At 36.3% G+C, this 23577-nt stretch overlaps 1 protein-coding gene across 9 annotated transcripts in view; it reads left to right on the top strand.

Annotated features, from left to right (window-relative positions):
* Nucleotides 1-23577, top strand: part of Eya4 (EYA transcriptional coactivator and phosphatase 4) — a 269696-nt gene that overhangs the window by 25152 nt on the left and 220967 nt on the right. For 8 of the 9 annotated variants that reach the window (XM_077802152.1, XM_077802153.1, XM_077802154.1 and 5 more), the window contains one exon: nucleotides 6547-6645. In XM_077802152.1, the coding sequence (XP_077658278.1) occupies nucleotides 6613-6645 (33 nt within the window). In that variant the 5' untranslated portion in view covers nucleotides 6547-6612. Of the gene's footprint in view, nucleotides 1-6546; nucleotides 6646-23577 lie in introns of those variants that run through there. The other variant, XM_026380633.2, reaches the window with a different exon arrangement.

Genomic DNA, 23577 nt, shown 5'->3' with positions numbered 1-23577 from the left:
AGGAAATATAAAGCAAAATATTATGTTATTACATGAAACATGGATGCAAATAACTCCCCAACTGGACCATTAAATTGTGCTGGTGATTAACAAAAAAATAAAAAGGGGGCGGGGAGTGGGGCTAGTTTTTGTTTAATTCTCTTACGCCGTCTTTCCTAAATTCTGCATTTTAATTTTGCTTGAGTTGACAACATTACCAAGAGGGATCCTTCTGAAAAATTATCACTTTTTTCCCCTGATAATCAATTTCTGTAATTTAATTTCTATATATCCTTTCTGGAAATATTAGATTTAAATGTTGATCACATTTAAAGATGAGATCATAATGGATTAGGATGGTCCCTAGTCCAATGATTGGTATATTTAAAAGAGGAGAGAAATTTGGACACAGACACACATGCACATACACAGAAAGGCCTCGTGATGATTAGGCAGAGATTGGAGAGATACTTCTGTAAGCCAAGGAATGCCAAAGATGGCCAGCAATCCCCAGAAGCCAGAAAGAGATGAGGAAGGCTTCTTTGTCTTTATGGCCTACCAAAGGAGCAGAGATCTGCCAAAATCTTCATTTAGTATATCTCCTTTACAGAACCATGACGGAATAAATTTCAGTTTCTCAAAGTCACCCAGTGTGTGTACTTTGCTACAACAATCTTAGAAAGTGAATGCAGCATGCTATGTTTTAAAATACAATAGGTTTAAAAACTACTATCAATAATGATTTCATTGAAAGTTCAGTGTTAGTTCAGATGAGTAGGAAATTATCTGGTAAGTAATTTTTAATATTGAATTTTAGGAGAAGTTAAAATATTCCATTTAGTAAATAGTAACTTCTCCCAATGTTTTTCTTCTTATTGTCCTAATACAAAGTTAAAAGTTAAATGGAGCCAATCATGTACCTCAACATGTGAGAATAAAGCAGATTTTTTCTGAGATAGTCATTTATTTGAGGCAGAATTTCTAAAACTTAAATTATCTGTTTATTCCACTTTTTATCATTTGCATCATCAGATATATTCTGTACCATTCCATCTGTCATTCATTGTGACAGTCAATCAACATTTATTATACACTTAAAATTTGTCAGGCACTGAGCTAGCACTATAGATAATTCTCATAAACAAGACTGACATTGTCTCTACTTAAAGAGATTATTCTGGCTTTGAAAGTTAATCTTAGAAGGAATCATAGAGGTCATTTGCAGAGTCTACTGAGAAAATTCATTTTCTTTATGTCAAAATTTTAACTGACCCTCAAAGCCACTTTAGCATCATTTGATTTTGTTTATTCAGTATCCTTGTATAATGGGGAAAAATAAGATTTTATTTATTGCACAGACAACATAAAGCATCCATCTGAGAGGCTGGAGGAAGGATGTGAGATGAACAGCTGTTGTCAGGCAGGTCAGCCTAGTGGCCTGCACTCACTATTATGTGCATAACACACAAGGTGACCCTGAGCCAGGGTGGTGATGGTCATTCAGCCTGGGCGTCCAGCATAGGACCAGGGATGAGCAAGAATCAGGACTAGGTGAAACCCAAATGTGAGGAAGAGTGAGAGGAACAAGATGGAAGTACGAGCTAAGAGGCCCAAAGTTGGGTCTTTTCTGTCAACATTTCTTAGCCCACCCCTCTACTGCTGCACTCTTCAATATGGTTAATAATCCACTTTACAACCTCTGACTCTGTTTTATATGTGCTTTGAAATTGTACTTTTCTTCACAGTGTTGCTTTTCTAGTTTTGGAATATTGTAAATAACTGTCTTGCTGAGACTATGCACATTAAATATACATAAGTTAATCATTTTCTGACTTTTAAATCTAAAAGACACACACACATACGTGACACTTTTGACTTTTGACCTGTGTCTCTGTGTTTGTGTACATGTATAAAACATGTCAGTATTCACATTTTAAATTCCCCTTGTGATTTTTAAAACATCTTGTATTATAATAAGAAAAGTTGCAGGTTTATTGCAGAAAAAACTATAGGGCATTAAATAAAAGAAATTAAAGCCATGTCTACCTGGTGATAGTAAGGAATATGTAAATGGATATATGAGAACTGAACAAAACTTCTGATATATTGAACATTTAACAAACTGAATTAGTATCTGTTGTTTTGCAGATTGGAATACCTCTTTTACACTTAAATTCCATTTTCAGAAAAATTTGATGTCACTAAACATTTCTTAAAATGTGATTTTAATGATTTGTATCTATATGCCTATTATGAACACCTTTTTTTTTTATTGGTTGTTCAAAACATTACAAAGCTCTTGACATATGTTTCATACATTAGATTCAAGTTGGTTATGAACTCCCATTTTTACCCCAAATACAGATTGCAGAATCTCATCTGTTACTATGAACACCTTTTTAACCAAAATCTTTTTTTCTTGCCTCTCATTTAATTTTTTAAAAAACAGAATTTAGAGGGCTCCAGATGTATCATTGCTGTTTTAAATTGTGTTACCGCTGTTGACCGGTGACGAGTTCTTGCTCCCCGATGTTGAAGAATAACACCAAAGAAGCACGCCGAGGCAAGGTCAGAGTAGAGATTAGAAATTTATTAAAGGACAGAAGAAAAGACTTCTCCCGGAGGAAGAAGGGGACCCAGAAGGTGGAATCCGTGGAAGTGCAGTTGTCTCCCCTTTTTATAGTTCTTTCAGTGATGGAATGTAGGTTGGAAGGCCCTTGGGGTGGGACACAGGTGGGCCAAAGAAGTAATCTGGGCATTTCCGAGTCAAGTTTGCTGTTCATTAACATTTCTTTGGGATGGGCTATCTCCAAGTCTGTTGGGGGCTGTATCCTGGGCTTCATTAACATTTCTTTGGGATGGGCTGTCTTCAAATCTGTTGGGGGCTGTTCATTAACATTTCTTCCAGGTGGACTTTGGCCTAGGGCCTTTTTGGAACTTTTATTAACATTCCATGAGTTGTCCTGTTTTCCCTGAGTCATTCCCAGCATGGCCTCCATTTTAGATTTCACTCGATATTAGACCCGATTTACCTAACTACACTGACTACCTAACTTTAAATCTGGCTTCAATTGCATTTCATTTATTTGTGAGTTTAAACATTGTTTCAAATTTGTGTGATTGACAGAATTTTCATAAGGCATGTCTGCCTGCCTCTCTTTTTGAATTGTAAGAGCTCTTTATATGTTAAGGACATTAGACCACATGCTTGATTTAGTGCGGATATTTCTTCCAAGATCTTCAATGTACTTTTTAATCTTGTTTGTGGATTAGAGGATGAGGTTATCTTCTGTTGCTACTATTATAAAATTTATCTCTATCTGCAAATTAAGAAAGATTGCCCTTTTCTTTAAGAGTTTGTTTAAAGTCTTAAACTCTAATTTGCCTGGAAAAATCTTAATGTATAGAATAAAGATTAACATTACAAAAATTACTTAACTGATTGTCTCACTATAGTTTATTGACTAAATCTCTTTCCCATACTTTTTTGTAAGTTCTTTTTCTTAATAGTCTTACTTTCATTCTCTTTTTAAAATTGGTTATGTAATATATTATAATATTAATTCTTTGTAAGTGGGAAGTTTCATTTGGCAATTCAGACAGAAATTTTATTATAAAAGCTGTCATACTAAAATATACACTAAATTTTCTCAGTTTACATTATGTACTTTCAAAAGTGAATGATTAATACAAATCCTTATTTTTAATCTATTATTTGCTTAATGACAGGCCTTGTAATGGTTTGGATGTAAAGTTTCCTCCAAAAGCTTCCATGTGAGACAATGCAAGAGGGTTGGGAGAAGAAATGATTGGATTATAGCCATAACCTAATTAGTGGATTAATCCCTAGTGGGATTAATTGTGTGGTGACTGGAGACAAGTGGGGAGTGGCTGAAGGAAGTGGCTCATTGGTGGCAGGGCTATAGGGTATAAATTTTGTATCTGGAGAGTTGTATCTATCTGTCTGTCTGTCTCTTTTTGCTTCTTGATCATCATGTGAGCTGCTTCCCTCTGCCACACTCTTCTGCCATGATTTTCAGCCTCACCTCTAGCCCCAAGGAATGGAGCTGGTGGTCTATGGATGGAGACCTCTTTAACTGTGAGCCCTTAAATAAACTCTTCCTTCTGTACAATTGTTCTGGTTGGATTTTTTTAGTCACAGCAGTCAAAAAGCAGACTAAAACACAAATTGGTACTGAGAAGTGGGGTTGTTACTGTGATTGTCCTGACCATGTGGTTTAAAATTTTTGGAGCTCTTTTGGAATTGGTGGAAGGAATTTTGAAAGTGCTTAGTGCAATTGTTAAAGACAAGTTGGAAATGCTTTAAGTTGTTGTAAGCGGAGCTTAATGGCTAATTCTGGTGGTAACTCAGAAGACCAGAATGCCACTAGGACTCTGGACAGTGAAGACAGAGCTCAAGAGGGTTTAGAGGAGAAGGAGGACTCTTGGAATCTGGAGTACAGGCTGTTCATATTATGCTCTGGCTGAGAAGTTGTCTGCATTTTGCCCCTATCCTAAGACTGATTTGAAAAGTGATGGATTTCTTAATCTGATGGAAGACATTTCTAGGCAGCATAGCATCCAGGAAGTGGCCTAAATATTGTTGGTGGCTTTTAGCCAAGTTTATTGTGATAATCAGGAGCAGAAAGCAGAGTAGAAAGATTTGAAAAACTTGGACTTAAAAGGTGGGAGTGAAACTGGAGTTAAGGAAATTGCAATTGTTAAAGACATTACCACCACTTAAGAAATGCTGAAGACTTTGCCCAGAGACAAAAAGAAAGAGGGCCTCAGGGCATCTCAGGAAGTTTCAAGAACCTAAGCTCAAGGGAGTAAAAGTGAAACTTCTCTGGAGAAGAGACTGGTGGGGAATCCTTATTGCACAAGGAGTCCTTGGAAATTTTTTTCAAAGTGCTCAGCCACCCAGACACTCAGGATCTCCAGGGTCCCTGGAGGTTTGGCTGTTGCTCAAGATGGTGGCAGACTTTGGTGTCAACCACGTGGTGCTGGTTCTGCAGGAATGCAGGAAGCTGGAGTTAAGGTGTCCTGGAGGCTTCCACCAAGATTTCAAAGGAAGGCCTTGAAAGCCAGGCAATGTGTGGCAGGGTCGGAATCCCTGTGGGCACTCCCTGAGAAAGATTTGAGAGGGAAGCCAAAACTGCAGTAGAAACACCCAAGATTAAGAAATGCCAATAATGTGGGACATCCTCCTAGGAAAGCTGCAAGAATTGAGCAGAGACAAGTCAAGAGAGAGGCCAACTGGGCTACAACCAAGAAGGCCACAGGGGTGGAGCTACACAAGCCCTTTGGGGAGGGCATCATGTCATGTGCTCCAGATGCGGAACACAGTACTATAGGACTTGTTCAGTCTTACTTTGGTCTCATCCTTTTTTTCCCTATGTCTCTATTTTTGTGAATGGAAATGTTTTCTCTGTACCTCTCTGTATAGAATACTTGTAAATTGCTTTTAATTTTACAGGAGCGAGATTGCCTTGAGCTTCACAGAAGACTTTGAACTTGAACTTTGATCAATCTTGGAACTGTAGAAACTATGAGAACTCTTGTTGAATGGACAAAATGTATTTTGCATTGTGAGATGGTTGTGAGCTTTTGGGAGTAGAATGGGTAGAATGTTATGTTTTGGATGTGAGATATCCCTTAAAAGCTCACATGTGAGAAAATGCAAGGTTTGGAAGAGAAATGATTGGGTTATAACTTTAACCTAATCAATGAATTAATTCCTAATGGGATTAATTGTGTTATGCCTGGAAACAGATGGGGTGTGGCTGGAGGAAGTGGCTCATTGGTGGCAGGGCTGTGGAGTATATATTTTGTGTCTGGAGAGTGGAGTCTCCTTCTTTCTCTGCTTCTTGATCATCATGTGAGCTGCTTCCCTCTGCCATACTCTTCTGCCATGATGTTCAGCCTCACTTCTAGCCCCAAGGAATGGAGCTGGTGGTCTATGGATGGAGACCTTTGAAACTGTGAGCCCTTAAATAAGCTCTAACTCCTCTACAATTGTTCTGGTTGGATCCTTTAGTTACAGCAGTGAAAAAACTTACTAAAATAGACGCTCTTGTCAAAATAGTGTACTAATTGCTTAGGGTAGACTGTGTCTTCAAAGTTGTCTTCAGATATTTTGTTTATCTAAAAGATTCCTGAGAGGGCTGGGGTTGTAGCTTAGTGGTAGAGTATTTGCCTTGCATGCATGAGGCACTGGGATCTATCCTCAGGACCACATAAAAATAAATAAGTAGATAAAGTAAAGATATTGTGTCCATCTACAACTATATATATATATGTTTTCTGAGTATTTATTCACATACTCCAATTTTATCATGATATTATTTAAAAGGTTTATATTTATATCCATATATGGAGCCGATTTTAATGAATTTATCTTAAAAAATACTTCTGCAAATTACCAACTATCATGCTAAAGCTTAATATGTTTTTTTTTTAAAGAGAGAGTGGGAGAGATAGAGAGAGAGAACTTAATATGTTTTGATAATTTTATAAATGAATAAAGAGATAACCTTTTCCTTTTTCCTTTTTTTTTTTTAATTTTAGATAGTCCATTTTTAATTGAAGGAAGCTGCTTCTACTGGGGAGTGGCAGGAGAAGTGAGAAAACCACATGGAAGACTCCCAGGATTTAAATGAACAATCAGTAAGTCTTAATTCAATCTCAATTTCAAATAAAAATTAAAAAAAAAATTATTGTAAGACTATTCAAAAGCATACTTAGAAGAAATATATTGTAAGCAGTAAGGCTTTTGTTTGTTTGTTAAGTCTATTTTTTGTTTATTTTGTAATTTCCTTGCGACGCCATAAACATGTTTGGAGATGTACACTTTTTTTGCTTAATGATGCTGTCACATTTCGAAGTCTCCCTTGATTCTCCCCTTGGAAAGCCAGTACTTGAAAGGCTACAGTGAAGTTATGCTGTGTATTTTCAATGGTCTAAATAATTGTATGCTTTTTTTCATTAGGTTTTATTCTTGATATACTAAATAGTTTTTATATTGTTGACTACCAGAAGCTTAATACTAGAAGGTATATTAGTAGTCTGCTTGTTGCTCATTTTATGAATGAAAACCATCATTCTCAAGGCCCTTCCTTATTTCATTAAGATTTATTGTAGGTTCAGGAATGTGCCAGTTTCGTGACAATCCTTTTAAGATTGATTTTCCAAAGGGGAAGATTTTGCATGGCCTTTCCTCCTGTCTCATTAGTAGCATCTTCAGGACACTAGTTCTTTAATGTGTATAACTAGAGATACTGGGAGAGTCACCATGGGGGACTGTCATCCCCAAGCTTTTCTGCATAGGGACTACTAGCAGTGTCTCAAAGAAGACGATGTGTGTTTATCAAGAGTGCTTCCTGCAGATTGATGATGAGCTCCGTCAGGCAAAAGAGGATAGTATAGTGGTGTATAATAACATGGTTCTACAAAATGTATATGGAACATTTAATTTTAAAATAGAGAACAAAGTATGTTTTGGTGCATCCCTGTTCTTCTGAACTGGTTTAATATGTTTATTAGCAGGTGTTGTATTTGAATTTTAATATGGACATGAGCATGGTCTAATTTCATTATATATTATATTGTTATTTATTTTGTATTGCATTGTTCTAGGAAAACTGTAGCAAACAATGCTATGGAACTACTACTGTGAAACGATGAAATCTGTCAAATGGTAGAGATGTTATTCTTGAACATTTCCTGTTTTAGGAAAGTAGACAGAAATGATTATTGGGAGGCAAGGGCTTCAAAGCAAGTTTTTAAAAATTTTGGTTATTGAGTTAAATATTGATTGTATGGACTCTAATAAATGGATATTGGTTATCATGATTGCTGTCTGTCTCCCCCAGGCTTCTGGGTATGTATGAGTCTTGCTAAAATCAGAGGTCTTCAAGTGTCACCACATATCTGAAGGTGTATAGTGAATGATGGAACATCATAGTTGTGATGCTTTGTAAGAGTGGAACTGTCAATCTGTACTTTGCTCGAATACACTGGGGGTCACTTAAGAGGGTCAGCTTATGTACGTGTGTGTGCGCGTGCATATTGGGTGACCGTTTGTCCCTGTTTTCCAAAGACTTGGGGGTTTCTGGAGATATGGAACTTGCAATACTAAAGTAAGAGGGGGTGATTCGGCTTGTTATTCTAGGCTGTGTACATACTAAGAAAGTTGTTTGGTTTTAAGCAATTGGGGTTAAAGAGAATATGGTTTTATGTTTGATATGAGTGTGAGGTATTACCTAAGGTTCTTCATATCACCTTTCATAAAATAATTTCCAGAACTTTCAAATCATATATTTAAAATATCTGTAGGATCCTTCCAGTGATATTTTAGGGTTGCCATTTTTTAAAGTATGTTTTTAAAAAGTTCCCACTTATGTTAACGTGAGGCCATATTTGAAAATCAACTATCTAGGGTGATTTTCCTAGCCTTTCAGCTTGACCCTACTTACTGAATTTGGATTTAGAATATATATATCATCATATTCATATATAAGTATGCAAAGTATGCTTAAAACTGTTAAATGACTTGCCCATGTTGGCATGGCTGGTAAGTGGCAGAGTTGGGACTTCACATTGGTCTTCTGACTCCAAGTCCAAAGCTCTCTCCATAACATCAACATGCCTGATCATTCTGGGGTATCTTATTGTGACATTCATCACTATAGAAATATTAAAAAAAACTAGAAACTCCTTAACATTGAAATGATTCCTATTTGAATGAATTATTTAAATGACCTTAAATTTTGTGGATGCAGTGATGTCTCCAAGCTTTTCAAAATATATAATATTTATTGAGACATAAAATAAGTGGGAGAAGAATTAAAATACAATTCTTTATATTAAAAGGAAGCTAATTAGATCATAGTTATTTCAGTTTAAGCAGAATTTTTTCTCTGGGCATATATACAGCAGTATATGGTACATGAATACTCCATTTAGCATTTTATATACACCTTCTTCAATCCATACCATATCCTTGAAATGAAGTTCTAAAAGCCACTATTTGGTAGCTGAGGAGAAACTGTGACTTAGACAGTGTCAAGGTCAAACAGCTGTTAAGTACTCAAGATTAGAATTGAACACATTTTTTACCTGACCCTAAAGCCTGTAATAGATTTTGCAAGATACAACACAGTATGGTAGTTAAAGAGTTTAAGCTTAAAATCAGACATTGCCTGATGAATACTTTATAACTATTGGGAAATTACTTATACTTTTCCTCCTCTTTAGAGTGGGGAGGATAATAAAATGAAATTACTCATAGTGCATACACTAGACTCACTGGATAAATGCTAGCTGCTATTGCAAATACTTGAGAACTTCAGTGATCTTTAATGAGCACTCATTCATTTTTTTTATTGGTTGCTCAAGACATTACAATGGTCTTGACATATCATATTTCATACAATTGATTCAAGTGGGGTATGAATTCTCATTTTTACCATGTGTACAGATTGCAGGATCACATTGGTTACACATCCACGTTTATACATACTGCCATACTAGTGTCTGTTGTATTCCGCTGCCCTTCCTATCCCCTTCCTATCCCCACTCCCCTCCCCTCCCCACCCTTATCTCTCTCTACCCCATCTACTGTAATTCATTTCTCTCTTTTTGTTTTTTTTCCTTTCCCCTCACATCCTCTTCTATGTAATTTTGTATAACAGTGAGGGTCTCCTTCCATCTTCCATGCAATTCCCCTTCTCTCTCCCATTCCCTCCCACCTTCCGTACCTGCTTAATGGTGATCTTCTTCTCATGCTCTTCCTCCCTGCTCTGTTTTGAGTCGCCCTCCTTATACCAAAGAAGACATTCGGCATTTGTATTTTAGGGATTGGCTAACTTCACTTAGCATAATTTGCTCTAATGCCATCCATTTCCCTGCAAATGCCATGATTTTGTTATTTTTTAATGCTGGCACTCATTCATTTTTGCATAGCTAACCACTCTTGGACATCTTTGATTGCAAAGTTATAGGTCCACAAACTCAGCAGATCAAAACTGAACACTCCAGCTCTCTTCTCTCCCAGTTTTCCTCCCTTTCGTCTCTATTGCAATATGGCTTATCTCCATGACAGTATTGCTGTCAGCTGTATTATGTTACATTGGAAAATGGGTAGCAATTCTCCATCCTCCATCTCAAAAGTTCATCCATTCTTAACTTTTAGTCTCTCCCAAAGCTGTTCTCTTTGCTCCAGCTCCCATATGTTGGATCTTTAGCTCTTGACTGTTAGCTCTTGACTGCCTTGTTCTGCTTTAATTTACTTCTAGAGTTGTCTTTCTAAAACACATATGTGATCACATCCCTACTCCTACTCATCTCGGGCCCTTTTTGCCCTCAGGAGAGAGGGTCCTGTGTGTAGTCAAGCACACAGATGTAATGCTTCCTTATTTCCTCAGTCTTATTTCTGGCTTCTGTCAGTTTCCTGGGCCTCCTAGGTTCTCTGAGGTTTCCAAGCATTTGCAAGTGTTATACACCTTTTCCCAGACGGGCCTCTTTCCCACCAGGATAGCCTGTCATTCTTGAAGAGTCAGCTTAGGTTTCATTCCCTCGCAGTACCCCTCTCAGGTTGATTTCTTTCTCTCTACACCACCGGCAGACAGTCAGCCACGCCTGGTGAGCCCGGCTGGGTGAGGGCCCTCTCCAGCATGCTGTCCTAACTCTTTGGCATCTTCCTCTACCCTAGCACTTACCCTCAGAACTGAAATCTTATCCGTTTGTTTGCTTGTCTCTCCACTAGATTATACACTACTTAAGGGTACTAGTGGGTCTTGCTCAGCTCATATCCTTCCTTCTTAGCACAGTTCTTGCTGATGTTTAATAAATCTTTCCTTTGAAAACTTTTATATATTTTTGGTGAGGTATACTAATGAATGGCCCGACAAATTTTAAATACCAATATGTTATACTTACTCATGAATTCATATTGGATTCACTTTCAAAACAGTGCCTGTGAGATCTAACATTAGTTTAACTGCACATGAAGAGAATAAAGTTTAATTCTTATTTTTTTTTTTAAATTTTGCATATGTCTGGCTCTTACTTTGTGATTCAGCATGCAGAATTTAGAGAGTTTTAGGTGATAAGCAAGTGAAAATAATATTTAACTTTCCTAATTTGCCTAAAGTTTTTATTTGCTAAAATTTATTAGAGTTTCTTAGAAGTAGCTTAAGTTATAACCAATTATACTTTAGTATAGTTTCAAATTTTACAAGTACTATTATTTTGAATAGAAATGGCTATGAATCTAGGTTATGCATAGAATGTCTCTCTTGATACTGAGAAATATGTATATATTCCCTGTGTTCAAATAAAGAATGAAGAATATGTATTATTTTTATAGTGTCTCTAATATCTATGTATTGAAATGTTTTAAAATGCTCTTTGGGTGGAGCTGAATATTACCACAGATATTTTTTCTTATCTAATATGTTCATATCAATGTGAGACAGATTCTGGCTAAGTTCATGATCAAGCTAGAAGGTTTGAAAAGAAATATGGCTTGTTAATTTAAGTAATACATATTATAAAATAAAATATTAGTGAATACTAAGTAAAATGAAATCAAATGAATAAGTTATAGCTCACAGCAGAATTGCCCTCTCTGAATATTACAGTAAAGGCTTGAAAATTCCTGTGTATTTCACCATTCTTCTAAATCAATTTACTTTTATTATTTGCCAAATGGTTTAATAAGTGAGCTCTAAATTCAGATCCATTAGGTCTATATTACATATCATATATTTCAGGAGTGTTTCTGGAAATCCACATGTATTTATATTTTCTTGCAGCAAACATGCTATTTTAATAATGCTATTAAGAATCTAGAGCTAGTTTAATAAATTAATCTCTTCTTTCTCTCTTATTCTACCTTAGATATTGCATGACTGATTATTTTTCAATTTTTTTGTTCTTAGATGTTCTATAGAACTGTTTTCAATATAGCTTCTAGTACATTGGTAAAACTCATACTGGTCTCTCAGATTTTTTGGACATATTTTCTTTCTTTCTCTCTTTCTTTCTTTCCTTCCTTCTTTCTTTCTTTCTTTTGTTCTTTCTTTCTTCCTTCCTTCTCTCTCTCTCTCTCTCTCTCTCTCTCTGTCTCTCTCTCTCTCTCTCTTTCTTTCTTTCTTTCTCTTCTTTTATATTGGAGATTGAATCCAGGGGTGCTTCACCACTGAGCTACATCCATAACTCCTTTCATTTTTTATTTTAAGACAGAGTTTTGCTAGGTTGCTTAGGACCTTGCTAATAAGTTACTTAGGCTGGCCTTGAATTTGTGATTCTCCGCTTCCCAGGCTGCTGGGACTACAGATTACTAACTACTGTACAGAGGTGAATAAATATGTCATCAAACTTATCAACTCAAATAGAACTTCAGAATAATCAATTTCTTCAAGTTTCTGAAGACTATGTTGGAATATAGCTATTTTAATTAATTTTAAATTACTCTGACATTTTTATAATATGACCTGAAAAATCCTAAAATCTGATTAATCAATTATATTATTTATGAACTCTAAATTTATTTGAGCAGCATCCATACTTTTATTTTAAATATGTTTTATTCAACTCTAAACAAAATTGGACCATTTCTTTTGAGGCTGCAGTTCAATTTGAGACTTCTATTTCTCTTGGAAGAACGTGACCTTTAAACTAGTAAAAAGAATCATGTTTACAACTATAATTTTTATATCATTCAACTGAACAATAAAACACAGAATTCTATGGAATTCTGCTTAAAGTTGAACCAATTTTAGAATTACTGTTAATCTCAGGTTGACGATTATGGCTTTACTTGTAATTATAGCAGAGTATCTAAACGGTGAAATTACCATTAAATATATTCTAATTTTATTAATCATGAACTTATACTTACTTTAAAAATAATTTAACTCTGAATTTCTATGTACTTATGTGAGTTTTTAAGAATTATGTACAATATTCCATTATCTTTTATGACCTAAAATTATAATTTGATTTCTTAAAACTTTTTCACATATTTCAACATACACATCAAATACGGAAATATGGATTGCAATTGTGTAACATTTGTCAAGATCTGGAGGGTGAATATTAAGTTTTTCTTCTGCCAGTGGTGATCAGTCATTAATGGCTGCCTATGTTAAGAAAGAACCTATATAAAAATAGCATTATCAATTTAGTGTGATCTACCATCATTTTGTAAATGAAAGAGTGTATACCAGAGTTTCATACCTGTGGATTCTGGGCTAGACTGTTGTCAGGAAGAGAATTTAGATTAGATAGTGTAGGGCCATTATGTCTTTGGGTACAAAAGTTCCCTACTAAAGTTATAACATATATGATATGGTTCCTGTCTAGTAATTCTGCCTTTTGAATTAAAATTAAAGTGACTGTTTATGATAGAAATATAATCAATTTCTTTCATGCTTTATCAATCTTGAGAATTGGGAAAAACAAATGTAATGTAACTTCTGCTGTAAAGTACTCAGCAGTTGGAACACAAAAAAGTTGGAACATAAAAAGAGCTTACATGCACCGAGAAGCTCCACACTGAGCTCATTAAAACCAATGATTCATCTCATTAAACCCAACAGCCCGATGTAGCAGGCACTGTCATAACTTTAGTCTAAAGAATAGCTCATCAAACCTGTTTAGGGATCTTTTTCAAGATTGGTGGCAGCTAGAAAGCTATTTTGATGGAATGTGGATTCATATAGTCTTATATCAGATTCTATGATATTAAACTCATCATCTTACCTGCTTTGATCAACTTAATTAGTTGTCATACCCTTAAGTACATTTGGTATTTTAAAGTATGCAATAAAACCCAGTTTAATTTCAGTTTATTTAAATGAAGAACAAAGATTTCAAATATCATGTAACTTCATGAGAAATGTAAAATTTTCCACCATGATTACAAATAATCTTCATTAATATATACTTTAATCGGCAGTTATAAGATAGCAGAATGCATGAAAACTGAAAGATAATTCAACAAATTCAATTAATATTTAAGGATTACTCTCTGCCTTCCAGGAATTTTGCTCAACTAAGGATTAAAAGATAAATGGAATAGAATCCCTCTCCTCCTCAATTTTTAGTTTAGCCTAAGATATTGCATCAGATTTAATATTCAGTTATTTTAGAATGAGATTTGGATGGTTACTACTAATTCATCCAGTGAATATTTGTGGAGTGTTGCTGTATTTGAAGTACGGTTTTTAGATGTTGGGAATGCTTGGTAGATGAATTTATCATAAAGCTTATATTGTAGCATGGGGGACAGTAAACAAATATAGCATGTCAGAAAGTAGTAAATGCAAGGAGAAAAGTCAAATAAGATAGAGAGAAAGAATTGAAATGCTTGGGGGCGCAGGGTGGGTAGGTGTGGAATAACTGCAATTTTCAGAGAGTGTTCAGGGAAGCCTCACTGAGCAGGTGTCATGCAAAGCCCCAAAGAAGGTGAAGGAGTGCATCAGGTGGCTGTCTGAGGGAAAGGGGCTTTCAGTTAGGGAGCAATACCTGGGAAAGCCAATGAAACCAGAATTAGACAGGCAGTCAGCATAGATAGGTGAATTGAGTCAGGTGGATCAAGGAGGCCAATTATGAGTGAGTCCGGGAAGTTGGACACTGTCCCCTGAAGGATTGAAATGTTAATTCCTTTAGAGCCCTTCCTCCACCCTCATCCAGAACCTGTCCCTACTCCAACCTGTTGTCAAGGTAACCTCCCTACAGGGACCCATAAGGTTGTTAATGTGTCCTGGGTTGCACCATCCTGCCCTTCCCCCTTCAGCCCACCTGTTTCCACCTTTTGGCCATCCCACCAAGCATTCCTGGGCCTAGTCATGTTTGCAGGAAGGAGAGAAAAAAGGGGAAGAGTGAAAAACTAAGGAAGCCTAGGACTTATGAAAAGGGCAGAACACCTTGCTTCTTGGGATACCAGGATACCAGCTATGGCCCCCTTCTCCCTCCTGGGAGAAGCCTATGTTACCCCTTTTTAAATAAACCCTGCATTATGTGCTTGCCTCAGTGTGCTTCTCTAATATTCAAACTTCAACAGGTGAGGAAACAGAACTTGTCACCTATATCAGAGGAATCACCATGAGGCAGTAGCTTGCCTAGTATGTCCTGGGAATAGAAAGGGGCCATTGCCCAGGGCAGTGGTGGAGAGAATGGAGAGAAGCCATAGGCAATCACCATGGGAGCATGGAACGGTTTATAGAGCATTTTCAGCATTTTCTCTGAATGACAAGTAAAGCAATTTGAGGATTTTGAGCTCACGGGTGCCTGGAAATTTCTTGAGAAATGGGAAAAATGAATGCAACGTAACTTTTGTTTAAAGATATACCGCAAGCAGAAAATTTTGCCGATGAAAAGATCTAATATTTATTGATAAGCACCATGCTGAGTCCTTTATGTGATTCACTGATAGGGCTCATGTTAAGTGCTTTTATGGGACATGATGTGATTTAAGTTTTTTAAACGTCACCCTAACTTTTATATGAAAATAGATGATGATGACAAGAGTAGAAACCAGCTATTGTCACTGTCTAGATGAAAAATGGACAAAGTAGCAGTGGAGATGGTGAGAAGTGATTGGATTCAGGATCTGATTTGAAGATGGAACTTAATGCCTTGCTGATGTGAGAGAAAGAAGCCCAAGGTGACTTCCTGGTGGTCTTTGTCCTGAGAGATGGGAGGGGTGGAGTTGGCATTTAACTGAAATTTACTGGGAACAGTACTGTGTTTTCACCAACCCGATTCCATACTCCCCTTTTCTAGTGCCCCATTCTACACTTCCCAGGCTCCTTACATTAGGAAGAGCAGCATAACTCTCTCTAGCCCATGAAATGCAAGGGGAAGGAATGTGAGTATCATTTCCAGGCTAAGGCTGTGAGAAACTTCTGCACAGTTCTTTGGCATTCATGTTCCCTGAAGGTGATGAATGAGGAGGAGGCATCAGGTACAGATGGTGGAGCCCTAGGAAAGAAGAAAACTGGATTGCTGAGGTCATGTGTGTGAGACAGATTCTTGGAGGAATATTAATGAATTAACCTAATAGAGACATGTTAAATTTTACCTGCCAGTAGAGCAAAGTGGAAATGTTGGTGAGTCAAATGTAATCATCTGGAAATTGAAAGAGTTTGTTGAATTTCAAATGCAAACTTGGGAGACTTCAAGATCTCAGAAGCATTTAAGGAAGAGCTATTGGACAAAATCCCCAGGAATGTAAGTCAAGGTAGAGAAAAATAAAAAGGACTAAATGATGGGATACCCCAGATTTAGAGATCAAGGAGATAACAGTTTACATAAGATAGGCACTTGATCCTGTTTGCCTCAGCACCCTCAAGCATTGAGTTATGCTAGGACTACCTGTGGCAATATTCAGTGAGTTCTTCTTTGATGTGCTGTCTTCCAAAATTTGCAAAATTATGTATCTGGGTAGTGGTTACTAGGTTCACCTCTATCAGGGCAGAAACAGCTTTGAAGAGGTCCTGAGATTTACTTCTTTGAGATTTCCATCAAAATAATCAAAACCATAAACTCTTTAGAATAAATTATTTCAACCTATCAACAAATATTTATCATTTTTTTCAATGCTATGATCGTGGGCATAATTTGTAGGCATTTTAACTTGGCAAAGAATGAATCTATACCAGAGTTTTTCAACTTCAGCATACTGACACTTTGGGCTGGATAATTATTTATAGGGCCAGGGAGGTGTGGTCCTATACATTGTAGCATACAGTATGATGTTTAGCAGCATCTCTGGTATCTACCCACTAGATGTCAGTAGCACCCCCTTTCTTTTTGGGACAATCAAAAATGTCTTGAAACATCACTAAATATCTTCTGTAGACAGTGGGGTTGTCAGGAACCACTGATCTATATTACACCTGCTTTTAGTGAATTATTTACTTAGATGTTTGCATACTCTTAAAAATATTTGAGGAGCTTTGCTTAAATTTTTAATATATAATGTGTTGTAATATATTATTGAGATAACTGAGATGAAAAGACACAGGTGTACAATACAGAATTCAAGCAAGAGTGCAAAATAACATTGTGTCAGTATCAGAACAGAGTAATAAGCACTATGCTCCCAGGAAAGGACAAGAAGGATTATAGATAGACTAGGCCATGTCTTCACTGGGTCTTGAAAGGTGAAATGAATTTGTTTGGATGCCCAGGGCCCATCCTGGCCTGGGAAATAGTAGATGTAAAATTTTACAACTACAAAATAGAGGGTAATAAGGCCTGCTTGGGAGCCAGGAGTGGACTGAAATTACTGAATCTGAAGCTTTGTGGGCATGAGGATGTGAAAAGTGGGAAAGCTGTCAGAGAAACGCTGAGAGTAGACTGGGAAGCACTTGGAGTCAAGCTGAGATGTGCCCACATCCCGAGTAGGTAGCATGATGCTTATTACCAAGTGTAGGATGCTGTCCTGTATTTCTGAACTTTTTCTTGGACATAATGGGAAGTCCCATATAATTTTTGTGCAAGAAAATAATGTATTTCAAATGATGTTTTAGGAAAATTAGCCAGATGGTAGGAAAATTAAGGAAGGTTGAGGAACTAGAAATGGGCCTTGAAGAGTTTTATGCTTGAACTCAAAAGGGTTCAAACCAGATTGGTAAATTTTTTTTTTTCTATAAAAGACAAGACATTAAATACTTTTGAATTTTCTGACCAGAGAATTTCTGAACCAGTTACTTACTTCTGTTGAAATGTGAAAGCAGCCATAGACAAAAATTAATTGAATGTACATGGCTGTGATCCAATAAAACTTTATTTACAGAAACATGCAGCAAACAATGAACCATACTTTGCCAGTCCCTGTCTTAAACTAAGGGAATGACAGTGGAAGAAAGATCAAGGGGGAAGAATGAGCGAAAGGAACTTGAAGAGAAAGCTTTGCTTAAGGAGGAGGGGTCTGGGGGACATGGAGAAGGAAAGGGATTATTGTGAGGTTTCACTCCCAGGAGATGTCATAAATAGAGTTGAGGAGCAGGAGCCAGTGACTTGAGAAAAGATGTATTTGAACTTAGGATTTTTATGAACATGTCAAGCCAGCAATTGGCGAAGCCTTGTTGAACCATGTTTGGGTTGGCCTTGGGAAGCAAAATAGTGTTTTCCTTGAGGGGAAGATTATAAGAGGAAATTATATCTAGGAAAAGGGTAAAAGGATGAAGATAAACCTAGGAAAGAGGATAGACCAGGAAAGACTGAGAAGAGGCAGGTAAGGAAATGAGGCAGCCCCTAGGACCATGCTTCCTCAGAGCCATGGGTCAAGGTCACTTCCAGGAGGAGGGGTCATCATTTTTTCTAGTTTCAAGAGGCCAAGCAGAGAGCCCTGGAGAGAAAGAAACTGCTTCTGCTGATAGAGGCTTATCAGTGACACTTCAGAATGAAGTTCCACGACAATTGTGGCAAGTAAAGGCACCTTAGAGGTTCGATACAGGGAAGATAAAAAGAGAGCGCTTACAAGTTTAAGGAAGAGAAACAGGGCAGTAATAAAAGGGAGTGCTTTTCTCCAAAAAGGGGGGAGCTATGCATGGTTGATGACAGGGCTTGAGAAGGAATCTGTGGATAATATACTCAGGTTGCTGCAGAAGGAAGACCATGGGACTCGGGGGAGGATAGAAAGAAGATCAGTTGGTGGGGTAGGGGCAAGATCTTCTGACTGGAAATGTTAGAGAATGTGTGCATCCTGGAAAATTCTAAGGTGTTTCCCCTGGATGGCATTAGCAGGAGCCAGTTTGCATTTTTTCACACAAGGTCATGGTCCATGCAAGCAGGGGACGATCAAGGGCTTTAAATGGTATAAAGAAGATTTGCTTCAGCCATTGTTTTAAAAAGTGATAGGTGACCAGCTGGAACTCAGTACATAAGTTATTGTGACATTTTCAGTTTTATTTTAGCAAATGACTTTCATTGGCTAGGACTTCAGATTGTGGGTTGACATAGAAAGTTCACTTATTTATTTGCTTGAAAACATTAGGAAAACAAAAGAGAGAAATGTCTGCTTCTGTGACTAATGAAAATGCCTTTCATTAACCATTGAAGAAACTGCCTGCTTTGTTTTTCTTGGATACCAATATCTTTAACAGTCTTTAAAAACTATTTTTTATAGATGTGATTGGGTCCAATTTGTTGATAGCGTTAGACTGAGGTTATTTGGCACAGATTTTAAAAGTGCTTGTCTTAAAATTCTTGAAATTCTGTCATTTCATATCTTTTGAATTAGGATTGTTATCTCTACTCAGACCTCCTGCAGATGCAAATACCCGTGTAAGAGTTAATATGTTAAAAAGTTCATGTTAGTCCTCTTGGCAGGAGCTAGGACAGCAAAGTAAAAAAGGTCTGCAGAAGAAAAACAAACAATCTAGAGTTCAAGAAGAAAGAACAAATATTGCCTCCTTACTTTGCTTTATTTTCATAATTTTACCTAACCTGCAATGGAGAACACATGTGGACAGCAGATTACAACTAGATTCTGAGCCCCAGGTGCCCACGGCTAGCATTTTTTTTTTTTGTAATGCACATTGTATGCCACAGGCTAAGTGCTATAAATATGTGTACACTGACTATACATAGTATGTTTACTTCTCACGACAATTTGATGAGGCGAACACAATTACTGTCTCCCAGTTTCTAGATGTGGGGTCACCCAGTTAGCGAGTCAGGGGACTGGATTTTCACCCAGAAAATTTGGCTCTAGAGTTGGCAATCTTAACTGCTAGACAGATCTCCTGGGAAATGCTTTATTTATTTTTCAATCCTCCACCCTGACTTGTGTCTTCAACAAAAAGCCTGAAATTTTTTGAATTTTTATGCATAAGAAGAAAAATATTTGATCTGTGTTTATTTTTTCCCCTATTAAAATTCTCTTTTAACTCACAGATATGTCATACCAGAAATGATGTGAAAGAGGTAAACTGAGGAAAATATAAAATAGACCATTGTTTTTTTCATTCTACTGATTAAAAAATTGGGATTGGGTGGCATTTGGAGTTTTGAATGGTTTTTCAACAACAGAGTCTTAAGGCAGATTTATGAGTGTATCTTGTTTCTTTTACATTAAGTGTCTTGCCCATTTTATCTCCTTTTCATAGTACCATGTTTAATAAATAGCACAAGAGGGCTTGTTTTGCTGGTAGTTGACAGATTACACTGTCAGATCTTTTATCCTACAAATACAAAAATGGAGACAGACAGTCCCAGCTCTTTATCAGGGCAAGAGTGTTGGTGACAGCTTTGCATTCGAAAACAAGGATTTTTTTTTTTTTTTATTGATTTCAAACTCAACACCCAAATTTGAAAGCATTTTTTTGTGTAGAGTTTTTTTTTAACATTTGGAAATTAAAATCTGCTCCCTCAAAATTGCATTGAACTATTGTCTTATATAAATGTTGGTAAAATAATTGCATTTCAGCTTCTGCAAAATTTGAATGGATCAGAGTCATTTAAAAAAAAACCTCAAGCAAAGGTGTGGAACACTTTATTTTACATGTTTGTTTTTCTCCTAGTTATTATTTACTGCTCAATCAGCATTAGCAGAAGAAAAATAATTTGGCTGCTAAGTTACTCTAGTGTAGGATTTCAAAGGACCTTATTAGAGAGAGATGTAATTTCATCCTCTGGGTCTTTTATATAACAGAGTGCATATTTGGGTTACTTCATTTTGACCCGGAATTAAACAATGGGTTTAAGTTGTGAACAGGAAGTTAAAATATTTACTCAACAAAGATTTAAAAAGCATATTATGGTGGTTTTACAAATTGCTATGGATGTCTTTATATTTCATAGCTTCACACTCTTATTTTAGAATAGCTCTGGCTATTTTGTTTTTGTATGTTTTCTACTTATTTAACAAATCTTATAAAATGTATGCATTTAACCAGGGGTTTTTAAATAAATATCTTTGGGAAGTGACAAATATATATATATATATATATATATATATATATATATATATGCTTTTGTATATTTCTTAACTACATATGACCATATGTTATATATGGCATTCATTAATGAAAATAAGGAGTAGATGTCATGAATGGTATCAAAAGTGATCACCTTAACTCCCACACCTCAGAACTGGCTGTGTCCTCTTTCTTCTGACTCTGTGATTTGCCTAACATTGTCCACACTGATCTGTGCTTGGGGTGATGGTTTCCATCTTCCCTGTGAGATTATTGTGGACTTCTTGCTTTCTTTCCATGAAGTAAAGTTTTCATTGGCTGGGATCCCAGCTAGCCTGATTTTGTTTCTCTTCATTTTGTTTGTTTGCTTAATATCTCAGATTTTGAAAGTTGTTCAGAATTAAAGGACTTGCATATTATCCCAGGGAAATAATTTGTGAGTGAAAGCTTTTGTGAAAAATTGTAAGATGTGTTCAGATATTTATGTTAAGCCACTTGTGGATGGTTGTTCTAGAGTGCTCATCTCCTTAACATTTACAGTAGTCCTTCCTTATCAACAGTTTTGCTTTCCTAGGTTTCAGTTACCTGCAGTCAACTATGCTCCAAAAATATTAAATGGAAAATTCCGGAAATAAACAGTTTATAAGTTTTAAATTATTGGCCATTCTAAGTGGTGCAATGACATCTCATATCCTCCAACTTCATCCTTTTTTTTTTTTTTTTTAGTTTTATTGGTTTTATTTTTTTAAATACACGACAGCAGAATGCATTACAATTCTTATTAAACATATAGAGTATAATTTTTCATATCTTTGTATATAGAGTATGTTCACATCAATTCATGCGTTTATATGTGTACTTTTTGCATTACAATTCTTATTATACAAATATACCACAATTTTTCATATCTCTGTTTATATATAAAGTATGTTGACACCCAATTTGATTCTTCATACCTGTACTTTGGATAATGATGTCCATCACATTTCATTGCCCTTGCTAATCCCCTGCCCCCCTTCCTTCCCCTCCCACCTCTTTTCCCTATCTAGAATTCATCTAATCCTCCCATGCTCCCCCTCCCTACCCCACTATGAGTCAGCCTCCTTATATCAGAGAAAACATTTGGCATTTGTTTTTTGGGGACTGGCTAACTTCACTTAGCATTATCTTCTCCAACACCACTTCATCCTTATGGGATGTGCATTATCCATTTGTCTAGCACATCCAAGCTGTATATATACCTGCCTGTTAGTCACTTAGTAGCTATCTCTATAGTCCGATAATCTCTGTGGTATTGATACCAGTATCTCAGTGCTTGTGCTCAAGTAACCATTATAAAAAAGCCTGATAATATCTAATACTACCTGTCATTCACCTCACTTCAACTCACCATGTAGCCGTTGTATCAAAACTCACATCATCACAAAAAGAAGAAGGTCAGTCCAGTATGCAACAATAAGATTTTTTTTTCTTTTGAGAAAAGTTATTGATGTTTCCCAGGCTGACCTCAAATTCCTGGGTTCAAGTGATTTTCCTTTATCTGCCTCCTGAGTAGCTAAGACTACAGGAGTGTGCCACTACACTTAGCTCAATAAGTCATTTTGAGAGAGGGGAACACTACATTCATGCAACTTTTATTACAGTATATTTCTATAATTTATTTTATTATTAGTTATGGCTGTTGATCTCTTATTGTGCTTAATTAACAAATTAAACTACCTTAATTGTGTATGTATTGGGTAAAATGTCGTATATAGAGGGTTTGATACGATTTATGATTTCAAGCATCTACGGAGGGTATTGGCACACGCCCCGATGGATAAGAAGGGCTAGATGGTACCTACTATAAGGGTATCTGCTTACTTTTTGGATGAATTCAGAAACATTCTAGTGTGTATAAATTCATGTCAGGAATCATTAGTGATAATTTCTGAGTATATGTACTTATTTTAGAATGTTGAATCAACTTGCTAATCTTCAGGGGAATAAAATTTACACTGAAATGTTTCTGGTTCAACAGTTTTAATATTTTAATGCCATACTAATTTCTTCCCTCAGTTAATTTTACTGTTTCTTGCACAATTGTTGGAATATGTACAGGATTTTCATTCTTAAGCACTTAATATCAAGTAACTTGTTCATTAAGAAAATTAATTGAAGGCCTGCAGGATATTGGTATTTGTTACATGGACATGGATTGAATGTCCATGTTGGAATTTTAAACTGGAAGTTACTTTGCTGTTAGATTCTGTCATATTCAATTGTCAATTTTTATACAAGGAACCTGAAAATCAGTGTACTCTTAGTGCCTGATTACTCTGTCTTTGGGAAAAATAGAAAATTTAGGAATTGATAAAAAAAAATGTGTTAAATGTTTTCTTCAGACTTTAAAGCATCATTAAAAACATCCTTGAACTCACATCTAGATGCATACTAAACTATCCTCTAGAAATTTGACATTGACCTTTTGTTAGAATATTAACATATTTAAGCTGGAAGAAACAGCAGAGATCACATAGTCCAACTGTCATCTCACAGATGCAATGAGATCAAACTGGGGACCAGTTTGAGTACAGTGAAGTATAGGAAAGAACTTGAAAGTCACCATCACACTTAACGGTTTGTGAAAATGCCTTGGTCATTCATTGCTCACTGGTCATCT

Source organism: Urocitellus parryii, chromosome 8 (assembly GCF_045843805.1).
Source record: "Urocitellus parryii isolate mUroPar1 chromosome 8, mUroPar1.hap1, whole genome shotgun sequence".
NCBI lineage: Eukaryota > Metazoa > Chordata > Mammalia > Rodentia > Sciuridae > Urocitellus > Urocitellus parryii.
Note: the sequence above shows the minus strand (reverse complement) of the source record. Positions and strands in the feature narration are given on the sequence as shown.